Source organism: Astatotilapia calliptera, chromosome 17, assembly GCF_900246225.1.
Source record: "Astatotilapia calliptera chromosome 17, fAstCal1.2, whole genome shotgun sequence".
Lineage (NCBI taxonomy): Eukaryota > Metazoa > Chordata > Actinopteri > Cichliformes > Cichlidae > Astatotilapia > Astatotilapia calliptera.
The window spans coordinates 6,095,953-6,120,062 of NC_039318.1; the positions used below are offsets into that span (position 1 = coordinate 6,095,953).

The 24,110-nt window shown below is 40.0% G+C and overlaps 1 protein-coding gene across 1 annotated transcript; it reads right to left on the minus strand.

Annotated features, from left to right (window-relative positions):
• Positions 1-45: 45 nt before the first annotated feature.
• Positions 46-15,667, minus strand: LOC113009436 (mucin-2-like). Its single transcript, XM_026147714.1, is given in 9 exon segments — positions 46-233; positions 389-3,020; positions 3,095-3,208; positions 3,831-6,622; positions 7,332-7,442; positions 7,565-7,732; positions 7,838-7,939; positions 8,279-8,488; positions 15,517-15,667. Coding segments are annotated over 9 exon segments (6,447 nt in total). The 5' UTR covers positions 15,647-15,667.
• Positions 15,668-24,110: the final 8,443 nt, after the last annotated feature.

Here is a 24,110-nt window from a genome sequence, read left to right on the forward strand (position 1 = left end):
GCAGCTGCAGTTGTGGTTGGTGCCACTGCGGTTGTAGTTTGTGCCTTAGATGTTGTAGTTGCAGCACCTGTTGTCGTTGTTAGTGACACAGTTGTTGTGGTTTGTGCTGCTGCAGTTGTGGTTGGTGCCACTGCGGTTGTGGTTGAAACAGCCTTTGTCGTTGTTTGAGCAGTTGTTATAGTGGTTGGAGCACCTGTTGTTGTGGTTGATGTCACGGCAGTTGTACTTGGTGCCTTAGATGTTGTAGTTGCAGGACCTGTTGTTGTTGATGACACAGTTGTTGTGGTTTGTGCCACTGCAGTTGTGGTAGGAGCAGCTGTTGTTGTTTGAGCAGTTGTTATAGTGGTTGGAGCACCTGTCGTTGTGGTTGATGTCCCGGCAGTTGTACTTGGTGCCTTAGATGTTGTAGTTGCAGGACCTGTTGTTGTTGATGGTGACACAATTGTTGTTGTTTGTGCCACTGCAGTTGTGGTAGGAGTAGCTGTTGTTGTTTGAGCAGTTGTTATTGTGGTTGGAGCAACGTTTGATGTGGTTGATGCGACCAACGTTGTTGCTGGTACCTTAGATGTCGTACTTGCAGCACCTGTTGTCGTTGTTGTTGGTGACACAGTTGTTGTGGTTTGTCCTGTTGCAGTTGTGGTTGGTGCTGCTGCGGTCGTGGTTGGTGCCGCTGCGGTCGTGGTTGGAGTACCTGTTGTTGTTGGAGCAGTTGTTGTTGTGGTTGGAGCAGCTGCTGTTGTGATTGATGCCATCACGGTTGTAGTTGGTGCCTTAGATGTCATAGTTGCAGCACCTGTTGTCGTTGTTGATGACACAGTTGTTGTGGTTTGTGCTGCTGCAGTTGTGCTTGGTGGTGTAATAGTTGTAAGTAGTGCAGCTGTTGTCGTTGTCGGAGTAACTGTTGTAGTGGTTAGTGCTGCTGTGGTTGTTGTTGGTGCCACTGTGGTCGTGGTTGCAGCACCTGTTTTTGTTGTTGGTGACACAGTTGTTGTGGTTGGTGCCTTAGATGTCATAGTTGCAGCACCTGTTGTCGTTGTTGGTGAGACAGTTGTTGTGGTTTGTACTGCTACAGTTGTGGTTGGTTCCACTGCGTTTGTGGTTGCAACAGCCTTTGTTGTTGTTTGAGCAGTTGTTACAGTGGTTGGCGCAGCTGTTGTTGTGGTTGATGCCACTGCGGTTGTAGTTGGTGCCTTAGATGTCGTAGCTGCAGCACCTGTTGTTGTTGGTGTCACAGTTGTTGTGTTTTGTGCTGTTGCAGTTGTACTTGGTGGCGTAATAGTTGTAAGTGGTGCAGCTGTTGTCGCTGTTGGAGTAACTGTTGTAGTGGTTGGTGCTGCTGCAGTCGTGGTTTGTGCTGCTGTGGTCATGGTTGCAGCACCTGTTATTGTTGGTGGTGACACAGTTGTTGTGGTGTGTGCTGGGGTTGTAGTTGAAGCAACTATTGTTGTGGTTGATGCAGCTGTGGTTGTAGTTGGTGTCTTAGATGTTGTAGTTGCAGCAACTGTTGTCGTCCCTGTTGACACACTTGTTGTGGTTTGTGCTACAACAGTTGTAGTTTGTGTCGTTTTGGTTGTGGTTGGAACAGCTGTTGTTGTTGTTTGAGCAGTAGTTTGAGTGGTTGGAGCACCTGTCGTTGTGGTTGATGTCACGGCAGTTGTACTTGGTGCCTTAGATGTTGTAGTTGCAGGACCTGTTGTTGTTGGTGACACAGTTGTTGTGGCTTGTGCAACTGCAGTTGTGGTAGGAGTAGCTGTTGTTGTTTGAGCAGTTGTTATTGTGGTTGGAGCAACGTTTGATGTGGTTGATGCGACCAACGTTGTTGCTGGTGTCTTAGATGTCGTACTTGCAGCACTTGTTGTCGTTGTTGGTGACACAGTTGTTGTGGTTTGTGCTGCTGCAGTTGTGGTTGGTGCCACTACGGTTGTGGTTGAAACAGCTGTTGTTGTTGTTTGAGCAGTTGTTATAGTGGTTGGAGCACCTGTCGTTGTGGCTGATGTTACGGCAGTTGTAGTTGGTGCCTTAGATGTCGTAGTTGCAGCACCTGTTGTTGTTGGTGACACAGTTTTTGTGGTTTGTGCTGTTGTAGTTGTGCTTGGTGTTGTAATAGTTGTAAGTGGTGCAGCTGTTGTCATTGTCGGACTAACTTTTGTTGTGTTTGGTGCCGCTGAGGACGTGGTTGCAGGACCTGTTGTTGTTGTTGGTGACACAGTTGTTGTGGTTTGTGCTGTTGCAATTGTAGCTGGAGCAGCTGCTGTTGTGATCGATTCCACTGTGGTTGTAGTTTGTGCCTTAGATGTTGTAGTTGCAGCACCTGTTGTCGTTGATAGTGACACAGTTGTTGTGGTTTGTGCTGCTGCAGTTGTGGTTGGTGCCACTGCGGTTGTGGTTGAAACAGCCTTTGTCGTTGTTTGAGCAGTTGTTATAGTGGTTGGAGCACCTGTCGTTGTGGTTGATGTCACGGCAGTTGTACTTGGTGCCTTAGATGTTGTAGTTGCAGGACCTGTTGTTGTTGATGACACAGTTGTTGTGGTTTGTGCCACTGCAGTTGTGGTAGGAGCAGCTGTTGTTGTGATTGATGCCATCACGGTTGTAGTTGGTGCCTTAGATGTCATAGTTGCAGCACCTGTTGTCGTTGTTGATGACACAGTTGTTGTGGTTTGTGCTGTTGCAGTTGTGCTTGGTGGTGTAATAGTTGTAAGTAGTGCAGCTGTTGTCGTTGTCGGAGTAACTGTTGTAGTGGTTAGTGCTGCTGTGGTTGTTGTTGGTGCCACTGTGGTCGTGGTTGCAGCACCTGTTTTTGTTGTTGGTGACACAGTTGTTGTGGTTGGTGCCTTAGATGTCATAGTTGCAGCACCTGTTGTCGTTGTTGGTGAGACAGTTGTTGTGGTTTGTACTGCTACAGTTGTGGTTGGTTCCACTGCGGTTGTGGTTGCAGCAGCCTTTGTTGTTGTTTGAGCAGTTGTTACAGTGTTTGGCGCAGCTGTTGTTGTGGTTGATGCCACTGCGGTTGTAGTTGGTGCCTTAGATGTCGTAGCTGCAGCACCTGTTGTTGTTGGTGTCACAGTTGTTGTGTTTTGTGCTGTTGCAGTTGTACTTGGTGGTGTAATAGTTGTAAGTGGTGCAGCTGTTGTCGCTGTTGGAGTAACTGTTGTAGTGGTTGGTGCTGCTGCAGTCGTGGTTTGTGCTGCTGTGGTCATGGTTGCAGCACCTGTTATTGTTGGTGGTGACACAGTTGTTGTGGTGTGTGCTGGGGTTGTAGTTGAAGCAACTATTGTTGTGGTTGATGCAGCTGTGGTTGTAGTTGGTGTCTTAGATGTTGTAGTTGCAGCAACTGTTGTCGTCCCTGTTGACACACTTGTTGTGGTTTGTGCTACAACAGTTGTAGTTTGTGTCGTTTTGGTTGTGGTTGGAACAGCTGTTGTTGTTGTTTGAGCAGTAGTTTGAGTGGTTGGAGCACCTGTCGTTGTGGTTGATGTCACGGCAGTTGTACTTGGTGCCTTAGATGTTGTAGTTGCAGGACCTGTTGTTGTTGGTGACACAGTTGTTGTGGCTTGTGCAACTGCAGTTGTGGTAGGAGTAGCTGTTGTTGTTTGAGCAGTTGTTATTGTGGTTGGAGCAACGTTTGATGTGGTTGATGCGACCAACGTTGTTGCTGGTGTCTTAGATGTCGTACTTGCAGCACTTGTTGTCGTTGTTGGTGACACAGTTGTTGTGGTTTGTGCTGCTGCAGTTGTGGTTGGTGCCACTACGGTTGTGGTTGAAACAGCTGTTGTTGTTGTTTGAGCAGTTGTTATAGTGGTTGGAGCACCTGTCGTTGTGGCTGATGTTACGGCAGTTGTAGTTGGTGACTTAGATGTCGTAGTTGCAGCACCTGTTGTTGTTGGTGACACAGTTTTTGTGGTTTGTGCTGTTGTAGTTGTGCTTGGTGTTGTAATAGTTGTAAGTGGTGCAGCTGTTGTCATTGTCGGACTAACTTTTGTTGTGTTTGGTGCCGCTGAGGACGTGGTTGCAGGACCTGTTGTTGTTGTTGGTGACACAGTTGTTGTGGTTTGTGCTGTTGCAATTGTAGCTGGAGCAGCTGCTGTTGTGATCGATGCCACTGTGGTTGTAGTTTGTGCCTTAGATGTTGTAGTTGCAGCACCTGTTGTCGTTGTTAGTGACACAGTTGTTGTGGTTTGTGCTGCTGCAGTTGTGGTTGGTGCCACTGCGGTTGTGGTTGAAACAGCCTTTGTCGTTGTTTGAGCAGTTGTTATAGTGGTTGGAGCACCTGTTGTTGTGGTTGATGTCACGGCAGTTGTACTTGGTGCCTTAGATGTTGTAGTTGCAGGACCTGTTGTTGTTGGTGACACAGTTGTTGTGGCTTGTGCAACTGCAGTTGTGGTAGGAGTAGCTGTTGTTGTTTGAGCAGTTGTTATTGTGGTTGGAGCAACGTTTGATGTGGTTGATGCGACCAACGTTGTTGCTGGTGTCTTAGATGTCGTACTTGCAGCACTTGTTGTCGTTGTTGGTGACACAGTTGTTGTGGTTTGTGCTGCTGCAGTTGTGGTTGGTGCCACTACGGTTGTGGTTGAAACAGCTGTTGTTGTTGTTTGAGCAGTTGTTATAGTGGTTGGAGCACCTGTCGTTGTGGCTGATGTTACGGCAGTTGTAGTTGGTGCCTTAGATGTCGTAGTTGCAGCACCTGTTGTTGTTGGTGACACAGTTTTTGTGGTTTGTGCTGTTGTAGTTGTGCTTGGTGTTGTAATAGTTGTAAGTGGTGCAGCTGTTGTCATTGTCGGACTAACTTTTGTTGTGTTTGGTGCCGCTGAGGACGTGGTTGCAGGACCTGTTGTTGTTGTTGGTGACACAGTTGTTGTGGTTTGTGCTGTTGCAATTGTAGCTGGAGCAGCTGCTGTTGTGATCGATTCCACTGCGGTTGTAGTTTGTGCCTTAGATGTTGTAGTTGCAGCACCTGTTGTCGTTGTTAGTGACACAGTTGTTGTGGTTTGTGCTGCTGCAGTTGTGGTTGGTGCCACTGCGGTTGTGGTTGAAACAGCCTTTGTCGTTGTTTGAGCAGTTGTTATAGTGGTTGGAGCACCTGTCGTTGTGGTTGATGTCACGGCAGTTGTACTTGGTGCCTTAGATGTTGTAGTTGCAGGACCTGTTGTTGTTGATGACACAGTTGTTGTGGTTTGTGCCACTGCAGTTGTGGTAGGAGCAGCTGTTGTTGTTTGAGCAGTTGTTATTGTGGTTGGAGCAACGTTTGATGTGGTTGATGCGACCAACGTTGTTGCTGGTGTCTTAGATGTCGTACTTGCAGCACCTGTTGTTGTTGGTGACACAGTTGTTGTTGTTTGTGCTGTTGCAGTTGTGCTTGGTGTTGTAATAGTTGTAAGTGGTGCAGCTGTTGTCATTGTCGGAGTAAGTGTTGTTGTGGTTGGAGCTGCTGCTGTCGTGGTTGGTGCCGCTGTGGATGTGGTTGCATCAGCTGTTGTTGTTGTTGGTGACACAGTTGTTGTGGTGTGTGCTGGGGTTGTAGTTGGAGCAGGTGTTGTTGTGGTTGATGCAGCTGTGGTTGTAGTTGGTGCCTTAGATGTTGTAGTTGCAGGAACTGTTGTCGTCGCTGTTGACACACTTGTTGTGATTTGTGCTACAACAGTTGTAGTTGGTGTTGTTATGGTTGTGGTTGAAGCAGCTGTTGTTGTTGTTTGAGCAGTAGTTATAGTGGTTGGAGCACCTGTCGTTGTGGTTGATGTCCCGGCAGTTGTACTTGGTGCCTTAGATGTTGTAGTTGCAGGACCTGTTGTTGTTGTTGGTGACACAATTGTTGTGGTTTGTGCCACTGCAGTTGTGGTAGGAGCAGCTGTTGTTGTTTGAGCAGTTGTTATTGTGGTTGGAGCAACGTTTGATGTGGTTGATGCGACCAACATTGTTGCTGGTGTCTTAGATGTCGTTGTGGTTTGTGCTGTTGCAGTTGTGCTTGGTGGTGTAATAGTTGTAAGTAGTGCAGCTGTGTTCGTTGTCGGAGTAACTGTTGTAGTGGTTAGTGCTGCTGTGGTTGTTGTTGGTGCCACTGCGGTCGTGGTTGCAGCACTTGTTGTTGTTGTTGGTGACACAGTTGTTGTGGTTTGTGCTGTTGCAGTTGTGGTTGGTGCCACTGCGGTTGTGGTTGAAACAGCTGTTGTTGTTGTTTGAGTAGTTGTTATAGTGGTTGGCACAATTGTTGTTGTGGTTGATGCCACTGCGGTTGTACTGGGTGCCTTAAATGTCGTAGTTGCATCACCTGTTGTTGTTTTTGTTGGGTACACAGTTGTTGTGGTTGGTGCTGCTGTGATTGTGGTTGATGCCGCTGCGGTCGTGGTTGGATTAGTTGTTTTTGTTATTTGAGCAGTTGTAATTGTGGTTGGAGCAGCTGTTATTGTGGTTGGAGACGTTGTTGTCATGCTTGGAGCAGATGTTGTTGTTGGTGCCTCAGTTCTTGCTGTGGTCGGTGCTGCAGTTGTTGTGGGTGAAGTACAGGTTGGTCCACTTGTTATGGTACCAACATTCTGCATGAAAGGTAGAAAATGTAGGCCTGAAGCAGCTGCACACAAGTTTGTAGATGCACAGCCATAAGCTGGAAAAGTCTTGGTGCCGTCGTTCACTGCAGGTGAAACAGTTTGAAAAATTACAGATATTTTTATGTTATGATGTCATGATATAGCTTTATTTTTAAAGCATTACTCAAAACATCTTAAAAACCTGTTTGCTGATATACCGTTTCAGTTTTATTTGTAGTTAAATGCCACTTGGCAAGTGATAAGACATGTCAAATGGTAAAAAGAACGTATAATTGATAAGAGCAGTTAACTGATTTTTCCATCAACAAGAAATCAAAGTGCTACTCTTGATATTTTCGTGTGTATTTTCTTTCCTTGGCTCTTGTTTTGATGGACATTTATTTAGTTCTTCAGCTGCTGTGTTAAACAAATAATTAGTCATGACAATAACTGTCAGATTAATCCATACTTCCATACTAGAAATATTACAATATTTTTTAAAACAGTTTGGGGATTATTTGCTAACTAATATATCTGTGTTGCAGTTAAATCTGTAAAATCTGTAAAAAGTGATTAAAGATCAAATGTTGATAGTCATCTTTAAAGATTTAAACTTCAAAATAATCTTTTTTAGAAATACTGATAAAATGCTTTTTATCTTATAAAATGCTTTTTATCAGTATTTCTTCCATTGGCTGTTAAAATAAATTCAACCAACATTCCTTTTATAAAAAGAATGTTCGCTGAAGTTATTTTAGGCAGAAAAAATAATTTTAAGATTATCTTTTTTGAAATAAAATGATGAAGACTCACTGATTGATTGAAAGCATTGGTCCTCCACTCCTTGACATTGTATTGGAGTGTTGCACAAAGGGTTGGAACAAATGTTACATAGCTGGCCGTTACTTGACTGAGGAGTAGGAGCTGAAACAGAAAAGAACATAATTTCAATTCACAACAGAGAACATTTCAGCAGATATCAGAATATTGTTTCTTATCTCTTTCTGTTATTGTGTCTTTAATAAAACAAATTGATTTGTGCTTACCAGCCAGAGTTTGTGAGTTGCAGTTATCTGTGTTGCAGCACGTGGCAGATGCAAGAGCACTTTGAACACCCAGGTCGACTGAAAATGTCTGAGAGCCCGTAGCTGGACACAGGGAGGAAGATGCACATGCCTTGTAGATTTCTGTTGTTGTATTTCCAGATGAGGTAGCTGCAAATTCACAGTGTGGTTCATTAATGTTGATGAAAAGTACATATAACCTCACAGTATTTGCAATTTACTGAAGTGTATCACATAATATGAAGAGAAGATTACCTAAAATAGTAGCTGTAACACACATCTTCCCTGAAGAACATGTAATCGGTACTGTGCTTGAACACGTCTGATCTGTGCATGTTTGACACTGAAGGGCTCCAGCTGCAATCAGGAGCGAAACATTGAAAGGACTGAAGTTAAAATGAAACATTACAGGTTTTTGAATACCCCAGTATACTGGCATTATTAAAGTCTTCATCTCTTCTATTTTTTTACACTGTTACAAAGATTGATGAAATGCTGTTAATCTCTGTATCTCTGTATAAATAAATAAAAAATGGATAGGAAACACTAAATTAGAGTTAATTTAAGGTTAATGTATTAAGGATAATTAAACCATGGAGGCCTACTCTAAAAACTGTCACGCATATAACAGACTATGAATCTATATTTAAAATGTTATAATTTTTAGGGCATGTATATCACCACCATGTGGAGCACCTGTTGTCGTGGTTGGTGTAGCTGTGGTTGTGGTTGGAGCAGCTGTTTTTGTGGTTGGTGCTGCAGTTGTTGTGGGCAAAGTACAGACTGGTCCACTTATTATGGTACTGACATTCTGCATGAAAGGTAGGGAACCCAGGCTTGAGGCAGCTGCACACAGGCTTGTAGACGCACAGCCGTGAGCTGGGAAAGTGTTGACACCGTCGTTCACTGCAGATCAAAAATCAGAGTTTGAACAATTTCAGTTATTTTTATGTTATGATGTTATGATATAGCTTCATATTTAAAGCATTACTCAGAACATCTTAAAAATCACTTGATGCATGTTCAGTCATTCAAGTAAGTAAGTGGGAGTGGGGGAAATGTTTTGTCACTGATCCAAGTTACTTCTTCAGTCCCAGCTGACTGCAGGTTTCCCCAACCTTATAAACAGTACATTTGCACAACACTGAAAAAAATATGTTGTTGGATTTACTTAATTCAATGGTGGACATTTGTTGCACACAGATGTTTTGCTTTGGCAGCAACTTAAACAATTGAGTTAAATTAACACAATTTATTCATGTTCAATAAACTTGTGCAATTTGTGTTGATAAAATGTGACTTAAACATGTTTTGATGAAGTAATTTGAGCTCTTGGAATATTTTAATCCTTCACAATTTTCTCACGTTATCCCAACACGATTCAATAACTTTTACCCAATACTACTTGGTCACTTAAATACTACATGTTATCTTCAAATTACATTTTGCTATTATATTCTAGTATCAAATACACAATTTTCAAATGGAGGCCTTATAACAGATTGTATTGTTCTCTTCCAAGATGGTTGCTGGCATCCACCAGTAACCTTTCAAAACAAAATGTCTAATTTCACTGCATTGACAGTAGGTAAAGAATTAAACTGACATTACTCCTCTACTGAATCTATATAAATCAACAGTTAAATAATGTCAGTTCTTCCGTGTTCTCTGGAATCAATCACAGCAAAGAAATTGGACTGTTTCTTTTGAAAAATGTTGGGAAAGAACAATACAAAACATTCTATTTAAGGCCTCTAACGTCAAGATTCAGTTAAACAACAATTATGACTAAACAATTTGAGGTAATGTTAGTTTCCATTAACATTAAATTAGGTTACTGAATTGGCAAACACCTTCCTATTAACACTACCCATTTTACCCCAATAACTAAAGAAATTAGCACTTGCAGGTCAAAACCTTTATTCAAGAGACGCAAAAATAACATTGATACAGTGACTGTCAAAAATTACAGCACTGATCATACTGTGACATCTTGGTTCAAAACAGCACACTTAGAAATATTCAACGTTCTTTACTTCAACTGAATGAAACTGAAAATACCATTTCACACGACCCATATGGGATATTTAGACTGTATAACTGTTCACGCTACATCTCTTCACTAGTAAAAGAAAGAAAAAATACAAAGAGAAATTTAAAAATGCTGCCAAACAGACAAACAGAACTTGTACAGAGCAAAAGGAAAAACAAACAACAACAAAAAACGGCTCGTCCTCATGGCAGTTGCAGAGTATATAAAAATGAACCCTGCGATCCGTTCCTGGAATTGAGCTTCAAAAATGCAGCAGAACAAGTGTGAGATTTAAATGTCCTCTCACCTAGAGCTGGTCACCTCACATGCATAACAGTGAGCTTCGTTGCAGGAGCAGTTTTGTCTTAGTTGTGAGCTTTTCTTGAGAGCTGAGTTGCATCCAACTCCATTACCACCCATTGAATCACCTCAAAAGTGTAGCAGAGTTGTGATGGGTAACTCATGTTGAAGGAATAAAAAAGGTCCAAACAGCATGGCTACTGCAAAGGTCACGTTATCCAGATCTTGAAGAACAACATCAGAAAAGTCATTGCCTGGTGCATCCTCTGGAGACAGATGTTCATTGTGGTTTTCTCAATCTGTGCAGTGGCCTCAGTCAAGTCCTGGTTAAACACAAAACATTTCTTTAAGATTCCTTTTTAAACTCATCTCTTTTGAATCTACCAGTTCTAATGTTAGAGTAATTTAAACCAATGCAAGCAACATAGTAAATAGCTATAGCCAAAGAGTGGCCTGCCATGCTGCCATTCATGGTCTAACAGAGTTTCTAAGAGAGGGTGAAAAACATAATAATTTCAAATGCTTTACATTAGTTTTTGTTAGAAAGACACCGGCCCATCAGAAATCCAGGTTATGTCACTCAGAAGATGTTAGAATTTAGACTTTCAGCCCCACAATTTGGTTAGCTGTTGGTCAGTTGGTCATTTTTTCAAACAAAAGCTAATATAAATATTGGTGGGATTTTCCTTTGTTCATTAGAATGACAAATTTAAAGTTTTTTCACACTGATGTGACCCCTAATACAGGGGTGGGGATGGGGCCTCAAGGGCCGGCGGCCGAGTTCACTACCAGGCCTCATGTGAACTTCAAATTATTAAAGAGGACTACTGGTCCTAACCAGTCCAATGAGGATCAAGTGGATAACTAAATGCATTTTTAAATGTTGCAAAGCCACAATCTACTCATAAAACACTCACCATGAACTCCTGCACCAAGATGTTGCAATTGTCTTTCACACAGATGCGGAGCACTTTGATGAGGGACTCCGAGCATTAATGTCATCCTTGACTATTATAACAAAGAAAACAGAGATTTGTGAACTTTTCAGTAGCACAGAAGAAAATGATCCCAGACAAAAACTCTTGACTTTTTAAACCAGTCAACATGCAACACCAGCATCTACAAAGCAATATCAAAAGTTCCTGTTTGACATCAACTTTATGGATATATAGTTTCCAGAACATTTATTTTTAAAAAAAGATAATTTTTTCTCAGTGGGCCAGTAAATGCATGACGAAAATTATGGCATCCTTTTAGTGGAATCATTACTCACAGGTAATAGTTGACTGTTTCAATGGATGTAGCATAAAAATCTTTTACTGACCTAATGCAATACATATACACTTTGTAGTTAAAGAATTTTAAAGTTCTTACTGTCATTATGGCCGCTACATCCTTTAGCTTTGTGCCCTGTTCCCCCGATCACTTTGCAAACACTTTCAGCAGACTGTCAGAGAAAAACTCAGCTCCGTCAGAAACCTTGACTGTAAAGGCATGGTTGGGATGCACTGGAATGCTGCATTTTATCTGAAATGACATAAAATTATTTTGAAATAACAGCAGGCACTGTGCTTGGTTAATCAGTAATGTTTTGTTGAATAAAAACTGTGTTTCCAGATCTTATGGGATTAAAAAAAATCCAAAGATGTTTGTTTCTGATTTGCAACCCAACAACCCACAAGTTACAACCTCATTTCAGTTCAAGTGTGCATTAATGCGAGTCCAGTAATCACCTTTCTGGCAATACATACAGGTATAAGTTAAACCTATGGCAGATTTTGGATCTCTCAGTTGTATTAATAGGGTGAGTATGCATGCACCTAATAATTATAAAAAACCTATTATAATTAAGTTACAGAAACGAAAATAGAATATACTTTCTTACCATAACACCTTGAACCCACAATCCATCAGCTGACTCCTGGTGAAATGCAGAATAGAGGTCATCTCTCAATGTGCAGCAAAAAAACAAAAACAAAAGGACAGCAGGTGAGGGCAGGAGGGGTAGGGATGTAAGCTAGCATAATGCCGCTGATGATATTAGCTAAAGCTGTTCAATGTCCAAAATCTCACTAACACCACGGTGCAGTAAATACACAATGTAACTGAAGAGTCAGTTGACAAATCTATTCACACAGAAAACCAAATTATGTTATGAGTGCCTCGTAATTAGGTTTAATGTGATATTACGGCTCTTGTGCCAAAGACAAATTCAAATGAAAAAGCGCCAATTCTTTGACAACAGATAAAACAGCAAATAAGCTAACGGCTCTTTTTTAGCATGTTACATGGCGACACTCTAGACGTTTAACTACATTTGGCTGAATTATGGTAAAAATGAATTCAAAAAATCAAGACATACCAAAAACGTAGAGTTGGCTGCTCGACTTGACTGAGATGGATGCCTTTTTTAAACCACGATCCAAAGCCCGCGAGATGAAATCACGCGTGGTTTCACGAGATTTAACGTTGCTATCTTATTGACTTACGTCACCTGAACATGATATGAACAATTTAATACACCCTTTCTGCATATCATGTAGTTTTTACACTATATAGTTACATTTAACTTTAAAACATGAGGCAATTGTGTTAAATGCATGCAAGATGCTTACATAAATCCAAGAGATGGCCAGTCCCTTTTTTTCAGTGAATGACAGTAACTAGCCTACTGAATGAACAATGGGCTGTGAGGTCAGTTCCTTGATCATTAAGGATGACTGACAAAATGTTTCTTCCACTGAAAATGTTATGTCCTGATGAACAGAATCAACCTTTTGCGATCTTAAAAATCAATTTGCTGAGATTCAGTTTAATTTATTATATTATGTGGTTCAGTGCCACTGGACAAGTTAAAAGAGATGTCAAATGGTAAAAGAACTGATAAATTTATTGCTGTTCTCTGCTTTAACAAAGCCCTCGAGGCAATATTGACTACAACTCTTTTACCAGTTCACACACACATTCATACAGCAGTTTTATAGTTGGCCTTTTTCGTGCTCTAACTGTTGCGTGTAACACTATTGATGCATCAGGGTAATTTGAGGTTCAGAATCTTTCATTTTCACATGCGAACTGTAACCATAAAACATATCATAAGACAAACATGACTGTGTAGTAGCCAGTGACCATCAAAAAAAGTACTCAGAGCATTATAATTGAAAATGTTTTTCTTTTTTATGCCCTAACACACCTGTCACAGTAATTTATTATCAAATATATTGTATTACTTTTTTTATTTAGAGCTTATAATCTATTTCTCAGTCAAAAGAAAATCATTAAGCTACACTGTAGATCATCTGTAGAGTTGTGAGCATTGACCATTGTTATTGGTTTGTAAATGGTCAGAGAAGCTGATCTAATGTACTCCATAGTACTCCATGGAGTCCTGGCATTCCATACTCCAGTGGGTAGCATTTTCTGAGAACACCTTTAATGTTAAATAATGAAGAAACATTTAGATTTATAGATGCAAGGCCATAAGCTGGAAACATTTTGGTGGCATCATTAACTGTGATTTACTAAAGAACTAATTCAGCAGATTTTTTTTTCCTGATTCTATATTTCAAACATAAATATCTTTCACATAAAGAGTAATTTAACATCTTTTAATGTGCTCTGTTTGCTGACTGTCTGAAACTTCAAATCTCACTGCAGAGACTTTTGGGTGTACTCTAAAACCTGAGAACACCACTAAAGGGTGTAGTTGTTTGTTCAGCATTTCTGATGTCATAATACCACATCCACCGGTAAACATTTTTCAATTGAAGAGAAGAACAGAGCCTGATTTTCCCTCATTGTTTTGGTGACTTTCACAATAATGCTATTGAAAACATGTACTCACAATGTCAGAAGCCAAAGTGATTTCCTATGAACGAACAGTGTTCCTACACTGTTAAAAAAAACATCTTAAAAAAACGGTAATATTCCGGCAGCTGGGGCGCCAAAATACTACCGTAAAATAACAGAAAATAACTTTCTCATGAAAATACAGTTAATTTCAGTGATGAAAATAGAGCTTGTTGTGCTAATCTTACATGGGGTTCTGCCTTTTCCAAGTGCGTTTAGACATTAAATTAGGAACATTTTAACGTGATCAAACAATGAAATTACCTATAAACAAGGTCAATGAATGTGGCAATATGAATCATAATACGTAAATGTACAGAAATATACAGTTAACAGTTGGTTTAAATAATAATTGATTGCATGCCCTAGGACAGAGGCAAGGCTGCCATATCGCACCATCGGCCCCTCTGGCCAGCACCAGTAGGTGAAGAGTCTTGACCACGGACACAATACTGAGAGTGTTCGAGCCGGGGCGCGAACTGGCAACTTTCTAATCACAAGGCAAACTGCCAACTCTTGAGCCACGATCGCCCTAAATAGCAATGATAATAATACTGTGATGTAACTCAAGCTTATAGGAATCATGTTATATACTTTTCCATAGCATTACATTTGAATTCAACAGTTCAATCTTTCAAATAACGGACAGATATTTGTGAAATCGTGATACATTTGTGAATGTATTTTAACAATCTAAATATGCATATGTACAGACAGATAGATTTAATAATCATGACAATTATGTTTTATTACATTACAGTGATTTAACGTTAATTTACATTTGAAATGTGAAATCACAGTCTATTTACGTGACTTTAATGATATTCTAGAAGAACAGAACATTACTGTAAAATACACAGTAAAATACTTTTATATTAGGATTTTTTCCTACAATGCTGCCATACCCGCAACCTTGTGGTTGTTAGTTCACATTCATTGGCCGATGCTTAGCGTCATGTTATTATGTGTCCCAACGTCCAATGGCATGTCACATTGTTTTCATGGCCACACCCTCACCCCAGGTGCAGAGGCCTATTTCTGTTCAGGAATGTTGTGAATACTTTGAGATTTATATTAATTGCAATTCCTACCTCTACATTTATTTTTTAAAAGTTATTTTACCTTTGACATGTAAAATCACTGTCTACTTATGTAAATTTAATGATATTCTAGAAATACAGTACAAAACTGTAAACTATACAGTAAGATACTTTGACATTACTATTTTTTGGAACAGTGTACACTGGGTGTTCTATCATCATGTAAACTGCGTTTTCATTTAAAGTAGGTAACTGATTTTTCCAAGAAATGAAAGTGCTACTCTTGATATTTTCATGTGTATTTTCTTTACTTTGCTGTAGTTTTGATGGACATTTGTCTGTTTGTCTTCAGCGGTTGTTTTAAACAAATGATTGGTCACGACAAAAAGTGGCAAATTAATCAATACCTCCATGCTTCAAATATTGAAATATTTTTAAAAACAGTTTGGGGAATATTTGTTAACTAATATATTTATGCGTTGTGGACAAATCTGTAATCTTTCAAAAGCTGATTAATGAGCACATCTTAATTGTCATCTTTAATGATTCAAAGTACAAAATAACATCTATTACAAATATTGATAAAATGCTTGATAATGTTTCCAGTGACTGGTTAAAAAAAAACAAAAAAAACAAACTTTGTTAATGTTATTCTAGGCAGAAAAAAGAATTTAAAGCTGATCTTTGTTAAAGTATACATCAAGAAGACTCACTGATTGATTGAAAGCATTGGTCCTCCACTCCTTGACATTGTATTGGAGTGTTGCACAAAGGGTTGGAACAAATGTTACATAGCTGGCCGTTACTTGACTGAGGAGTAGGAGCTGAAACAGAAAAGAACATAATTTCAATTCACAACAGAGAACATTTCAGCAGATATCAGAATATTGTTTCTTATCTCTTTCTGTTATTGTGTCTTTAATAAAACACATTGATTTGTGCTTACCAGCCAGAGTTTGTGAGTTGCAGTTATCTGTGTTGCAGCACGTGGCAGATGCAAGAGCACTTTGAACACCCAGGTCGACTGAAAATGTCTGAGAGCCCGTAGCTGGACACAGGGAGGAAGATGCACATGCCTTGTAGATTTCTGTTGTTGTATTTCCAGATGAGGTAGCTGCAAATTCACAGTGTGGTTCATTAATGTTGATGAAAAGTACATATAACCTCACAGTATTTGCAATTTACTGAAGTGTATCACATAATATGAAGAGAAGATTACCTAAAATAGTAGCTGTAACACACATCTTCCCTGAAGAACATGTAATCGGTACTGTGCTTGAACACGTCTGATCTGTGCATGTTTGACACTGAAGGGCTCCAGCTGCAATCAGGAGAGAAACATTGAAAGGACTGAAGTTAAAATGAAACATTACAGGTTTTTGAATACCCCAGTATACTGGCATTATTAAAGTCTTCATCTCTTCTATTTTTTTACACTGTTACAACGATTGATGAAATGCTGTTAATCTCTGTATCTCTGTATAAATAAAAAAATGGATAGCGGTGTAACACCACCTAGTGCGAGAAAAGAATCTGACCACAAGATTAGATCAGCTCTTATGGAACATTAAGGTTAAACTTTAACACCAAGCTATCTCTGGGTTAAGTCTGTTTTTTCAAAGCGCACCCAAACAATTTACAAGATAACAGGTTACAACAATCACATGACACCACACAGTGAATATGAGTTTCTATTGAATGATGAATCTTAATATCCATTAGCATGCTCATTTCAAATTCACTTTCTGTAGATTTGTTAATTGCTCTTCCTCATTTCTAACATGAAGTAGACCTAATCCGCTCAGTGAAATAATTTGGCCAAACTAAACGATTTTCACATCAGTTTTGCAAACAGAATCAGCAACAGAAGTTGCAAACTAAAAGAAGGAAATACGATTTCCGAAAATCATGGCATTTCTTTCTGTGAGGCTCCTGGTTTTTTTTGCGTGTGTGTATCTTTTTGTAGTTTTATTGTTTTTTTGTTGTTGTTTTTTGTTTTTTGTTTTTTTTTTTTTGGGGGGGGGGGGGGGGGGGTCATCACATGCATTAATCGATTTTCCTACTGATAGATCCTAAATAATAAGAAAAGTCCAGTTACCTGTGCTGGAGTGTGCCCAGAGGAGAATCAGAGTAGTCAACTTCATTGTGATGAACATTTCAGTTTTGCAGATTAGTTTCCCTGGACTGTGATACTAAATCTCAGGAGCACTCCTACACTTTATATACTGAACAGGTGAGCTTAGGATTGGGTGTGTTTATATTTTTACAGCATGAACATCAGACGCTCATCTCCTCTTTTGTCAAATCATTCTGCTAGTGCACGTTACCACACCCTTGTTCAATTGCACATTTAAACAAAAAAGGGTATGCAACCGCTTTTTATACAAATTATAAATGAAAAACTATGATGCGTCACTGACCCTTTTCTATTTTTGCTAAACATACATCTTTAGCTTTTCTTTATTCGCTAAATTAAGATGAGTCCATGAATACCTGTTGATAAAAGCTGGCAGAGAGCATGGAATGAATAGTCATGGTGAGATATTTCCTACCTCACACTACATGAATTACCCCTCAAAACCTTTTGACAATTTAAGCTAGAGTTTGGAAACACTGTCAGTTTAGGGAGATATTGCTGCATCTATCTTTTAAATGATGCATTTATTCCCCATTGCTCTTTTCTAAAGGCTTAGCACAGCAAACAAAGTTTTGGCTATAAGAAGCACTAACCATTGAAGCTTTTCTGTCTACATGTAGTTAAAGCCATAATCAATGCAAATCTGTGACTGAGATACAAACAGCCAAACCTTATATTTAAAGGCTGGCCGGCTTAAAAAAATGAAGGACTGATATACCCACACTTTTTTATTGCAAAAGTTTGGCTCACTTGTACTTTTGTTGTTCCTGCTAATCTGCAATGTTGATAAACCAGGTAACCGGTGTGTTCAGGGAAGTTAATCGACAGATGCTTTAAACTGCTGCAGGAGCAGGTGTGGCAGCAGTCTTACCTTGAGTATCACATTAACATTTGTACAGTGAAGGAACTGCGCTTTTACTTGATTGCTCTAGTTAAGTATATTTTAGCTCAAACATTTGTTTTATTTTTCATAAATTGAAAAGTATATTTTGCAATTTGTTCAGTCTGCTAATAATGTGTTACTTTGACACATCACCAAGTACAGATGAAACTGTGACTCTAATAAAAGCTTAACATTTTTGACAGTATTTAGTGTAATAGGTTAAACAATAGGAAACACAGGACTGTTTCCCAAACAGCACAGTTCTGCTTTTTGATGACTTTGCCGCACCCTCTCTTATTGTGGGAAAACCCATTTATATCTTAATAATAGCATGTTGAAAATCAAACATAAGATATTCTTTGTATCGGGTCTGCGTGTGTGTCACAGGCACACACACCCCTGACCTAGGCACGTCATGTTTTTTTGTTTTTTTTATGTTGGCTCTTGTTGTGTGTGTTTTGTGCATCTATAAAGGGACAACAAAGAGGGTTGATTTTCATGCAGAATGTTTTTATTTGAGATTATGGTTATTCTTGTTATTCAATAGCTATTGTGGAGATCAGGGAAATATTTTACTGCTACTATCCATAACCATTATCATTACCATCACATTAATTATCATTTCATCAAAGCATTTATTCAATAGATTACACATGTTCTTAGTTAAGATGATTACACCTATCACAGAGAGCTTCTGTCTGGGAAAAGGTCAGAAGCGTCAACGGGCGAGGTGAGGCCAAGTGCATTTTGAGGTCGAGACACACACACACACACACACACACACACACACACACACACACACACACACACACAAAAACAGTAGTTAGACTCATGTTTAGGTAAGAGTTCAAATAATAGTTTGCAAAACCGTGTAACTGTAAGATTATGTTTGCATAAGGGACAGTTTGTTCCAGGAGATAAGCGAGAGTTAGAAGATTAATAGGAAGCACCTGGCCTCGAGACGAAGAAGATGCCCTATTAAATGTGTCAAAAGTCGTCAACAGAACATTTGTGGTTTTGAAACTTATGCATGTATTGTATCTGCTTTGACACATGAGGGGGCGTCATAAATAATACCCTGATGTTATAAAAAACACTGCTTGTGTATTATTGGGCGGAGATCGATGCTGTCTGTGTGCAGTGTTCATCTCCCCACGTGTGTGTTCATTAAAATCATTGTTTGACCGACTCTCCTGGACCAATTGTTGTTTTTTGTGCTCACCCTCAATATTTGAACCCGTAGCACTATTTTCATCAGACTTCCTCTGTACTCTATGAATCTAAGCTACTTGAGTCTTAGCTGTATCCAAAAGGTGTTCCAAAAGGTACCTTAGTTTGTGATATTGCACATTACCCAGACCTAAATTTACTGATCTTGTATTGAAAGTTTTGTCCCAGTGGCAGGTGGGTAGCACATTGGCCTTAACACTTGCATATGACTGGGTAGCTTTAGCCTGTGTGGTTCATGTTTTTGAAAACAGTTTTCAAGGAAATGCATCACTTTGTCTTGTATTTAAAGAAAAATATATAAGATTGGGATCCCCAGAAAATTGATTTTGTTCATCTGGACGTAGCGTTTTTAGTGGGAAAAACGTTTCCCATCCAAGTGACTTCTTAAGTCTCAGCTGACAGTAGGTTTCCCCAGCTTTATAAATAGTACGCCGGCAAAATGACCAAAACTAGCACTACTGAGAACAATGGGCTGTGAGGTTTTTGATCATTATTATGCAAATTGTCATGACCATTGATCAACAGCCACTGATCAAAGTCAGTTGAGCACTGAACACAGAAAGGCCCCAGCCAGGTGATGGAATTAAAGTCAGGACCTTCTTTCACATTGCTGCCCTTTTTGTAGGCTGTATGTTTTAATCATTTTATATTTTGGTTCTGTATTGTTATTTAGCCTTCTGGCTATCAGGCTAAGTTCACTTTCCTGGTCTTCTGCCTGTGTCAAGCTTGTGTGTGTGTGTGTGTGTGTGTGGGGGGGGGGGGGGGGGGGGGGGAGTATTTTGAGCATTAAGAACAAGTCTCAGATGTGTTTCTTATGTGTTCGTGCCCATAGTGACAATAGTTTGCATCATAACACAGAGTGAAAAGCTCATTTGCTCCCACCTGATGTTATGTTAGGGCGATATTTAGTTTCGCCAGTAGGTGGCAGTGGCGGCTCAGCCAAACGGGTAACTGGCAAAATAATCCTACACAAAAGTAACGCAGGCCAGTTATTACAATGGAAGCCACCAGTAACACTGAATTGTTTTGCTGTGTTTCAGGTGAGAGCAATATACGAGCATTACATACATTTATGTAAAGTTGATGCTTAATTAACATGTTTGGAGTGTAATTCTTGTTTATATGGTGTTTAATGTGAGCAAATAAGGGAGTTTTTTCACGTTATCTGTGGGTAATGCTAGTAACGTTTGTGCGCTAGCTAAGTCATGTTAGCCTCCTGCATTAATCTCTGTAACCGTGTTGTTCCATCAGTACTGTGAAAGGAAACTGTTAGCTGGTTTCAGTTAAAGTTATAGGAAATAGACCAGCCAGTACATGTTATGTTGTCTATTGTTTACTGGTCATTTTCTGATTAATACAGGGCCATTACACGTAATGCTACAAAAGTCACACAGGCCAGTTATTACAATGGAAGCCGCCAGTAACACTGAATTGTTTTGCTGTGTTTCAGCGCAATAAACCTTCATGTGCACCTCACATAGATAGGGTCGTTATTCGTTACTTTGTGTGTTGCGTTTGACTTACCTCGGAAATCGGAACACGAACCTGGGAATAATGTCACACTCGAGTGAACGGCGTTCTGGTTAGCCTCGTTGGAGAAGTCTGGATTCCAATATGGCGACACCCTCAAAAATGCTTGTTTTGCTAGCCCTCTACAAAAACAAATTACTACTAAACACATATGCAGCTCATCTGCAGTCCCGAATTTCCGAGTCCCAAGTACAAAGGAAAGCACCACGACTGCAGTTTCCGTGTTGGACGTAAAAAGGGCACGTGACACTGTGACGTAAGCTACAATCATGGCGGCAGTCGAAGATGGTCCAGGCATGGGTTTTCTGTCCTGGAAATATTCACATTATTTCTCCTTTCTGGTGGTAAAAGACAGGAATATTGTCGTAAACTGTACTCTCTGTGGAGGTTCTAAAACTCTTTCGACATCAAAGACTAGCAATTCTAATCTGATGAAACATCTTCAGAAACAACATGCATCTACCAACTTAGTTGGAAAAGAACCCGAAGGCAACGTCGGTGACTCTAGCTCTGTTGACGCTATTCCAGCAAAACAACGAAAGCTTGATTTTGGACAGCCTGCTGCACAGTCCATCACCCAGCCCCAGCTACACAGGCTGATTGTCAGGTATGTTGTGGAAGACATGAAACCCATCTCAACGGTTGAGTCCCATGCTTTCAGACAACTGATTAGTCATATACCTGTGCGAGGGAGAGCTGGGAAGGCACCATCCAGAAAGACATTTTCCAGTTTCCTAGACCAAGAATATGCCAACATGGAGTCAGAGCTCAAAAATACACTTGACATGGTAGAATACATCTCCACAACAGCAGACATTTGGACTGTGCATAATAAAAGTTTTCTTGGTGTGACCGCGCATTGGATAAATGCACAAAACATGAAATGTGAGAAAGCAGCGCTGGCATGCAGGCGATTTCTGGGTCGACATACGTATGACAGTATTGCATCTGAGCTGGACAACATTAACTCGTCTCATGGCCTATCGTTTAAAATCACATCAACTGTAACGGATAATGGCTCCAATTTTGTCAAGGCTTTTAAAGTGTACCAGCCACCACCTGAGTCAGATGACTCTGAATATGAGGAGGATGAGGTGACTTTTGTTTCGATTGGGGATGTGCTGCAGAATGGTGCTGATGATGCTGATGATGCAATTTCTTTACCGCCACATCAGAGATGTGCATCGCACACAATGAATCTTATCTCTTGCACTGATGTGGAGAAGTGGCTATTGTCTGAAGGTGCAACAAAAACCATCTACAGAAGTGCCACCACAAAATGTGCAGGGCTGTGGAACATGGCCAGTCGTTCCACAGTGGCTGCTGAGATTGTGGAAGGCATTATTGCAAAGAAGCTACTAGTACCTTGCACAACAAGGTGGAACTCGTTCTATTATGCTCTGGAGAGAATTTCAAAGATACCTGTGGTGGAGCTGAACACAATCTCATCCACATTACAGTTGAAATGTTTCAATGAGAGGGAGCATCAGTGTATCAGAGAGTACTGTGCAGTCATGAAACCACTTACTGTGGCACTGGACATTCTTCAAGGAGAAGACCATTGTTTTTATGCCACACTCCTACCCACACTGAAATCGCTGATGACCAAGACTCTGGCTATAAAAAATGGTCTGCAAATTCTTGTTGGGCTACCAGATACAGTTGTCCAGGTAAGAGATGATATTTTCATTTGTGTTTATCTTTAATGAAATGTTTTACTCAATTGCTTTTTATATTGTGCTGTGCTGTTCACATGCAAGTGAATGCTGTTACAGTTACAGATACTTAACCCCAATAAATAAATAAAATAAATACAGCGTAGTAAAATACACACTATTTACAAATTAAAATACATTCTATATAAAACTACAGCATGCTGTTAATGTTTAATTAATTTAATGTTGAAACAATGCATACTTTCTCATGCAAAAATGTTTTTTGCACTTTTACTGTGTCGTTATTACTGGCAGTCAAAACAAGGTTTGCACATGTCCTTGGAAGTGAAGATGCTTTGCTGGCTGCTGTGACGCTACCAAAATTTAAGCTTCGTTGGCTACATGACCAGGCGCGGAAGGACCTCGCAAAGGCACGTCTGCTGGTAGAGTGTCGAAAACCTCTCCCTGAAAGCTCATCAATGTGGCTGAAGTAAAAGAAAGAAGAGTGGGCCAAAATTCCTCCACGCCAATATGAAAGACTCAGAAGATTGCTGTTCTTGCTCCCAAGGGTGGCACAACCAGTTATTACATTTAGGGCTCAATTGCTTTTTCACACAGGGCCAGGTAGGTTTGGATAACTTTGTTCCCTTACTAAAAGAAATCATTATTTAAAACTGTATTTTGTATTTACTTTATTTTTGCAGGAAAGAGGGAAATACATATTGGTAAGGTTCTCTTAGGGAGCCTCTGATGGCGCTAGACCAGCTGTTTCTAGTTCTTGTTTCAAGAAACATTTTTTAAGAAACATTTTTGCTGAGAAAAAACAGTCCATTTTAAGTCTAAGAAGAAAGAAAACAGCATTACTTTCCAAAATACCAGTATATTTTCCTTAATTATTACGCAGCACAGCTGTGTTAGCTCACCTTCAAGCAATTCATAATGTCAGGTGGTTTAAAGTTCACATACACATAGAACAGAACACATACATGCCTACAAGCAATGTGAAGGAGAGGGGTTCATACTGTGAATTACTTTACTGCTCAGCAAACATAACAAAACTCGTAAACTTCAATATGCACACACACTCATGAAGTCTAAACACTGTAAATTAACCTTTAAAAGGCCAATTCTAGCCCCATAGCTATTAGACCTTTAAACACTGCTACCCAAGCAATACACACACGCACACCCACCCACGCACACACTCACACGCACACAAACATGAATAAACATAAACACAGAAAAGCCATGATTGCGAGTGAAATTCTATTTATGTAACACACACACACATGCACAACCACACTATGTTGTGTAATGGAAATATTCTTTCTGCAAAATTGGGTAATTAACTGTAAAATGAACTGATGTGGATAAAGAAGGTTACTGACTACTTCACTCTGAAACTTACCTTCAATATGGCACACTCCTGCTCCGGGCCATCTCTAAGTGAATGTGTGTGCATGTGTGCATTATTGTATTTATAATGAAATTCAGTGTTGGGGAGTAACGGAATACATGTACCGCCGTTACGTATTTAAAATACAAAATATGAGTAACTGTATTCCGTTACAGTTACCGTTTAAAAAGGTGGTATTCAGAATACAGTTACTTTGTTGAAATAAATGGATTACACTACAGTACTTTCCTGTTTCATTTTGTCGCGGGTCAGGACTGTTTGGGTTTTGTTTGACAGCTACGTTCTGTTGTTCCAGGCGGCAGCGCTACGGTTGCCAGGGTTACAGGGCGACGCTCTCTCTCTCTCTGCGACTGTGTGTTTCCTAGGTGAGAGAGCGCCTTTTCGTTGTTGTTGTTGTTGTTGTTGTTGTTGTGCTAAGCTAACAGGCAGAATGCTACAAGCATAGCTCTAAAGAA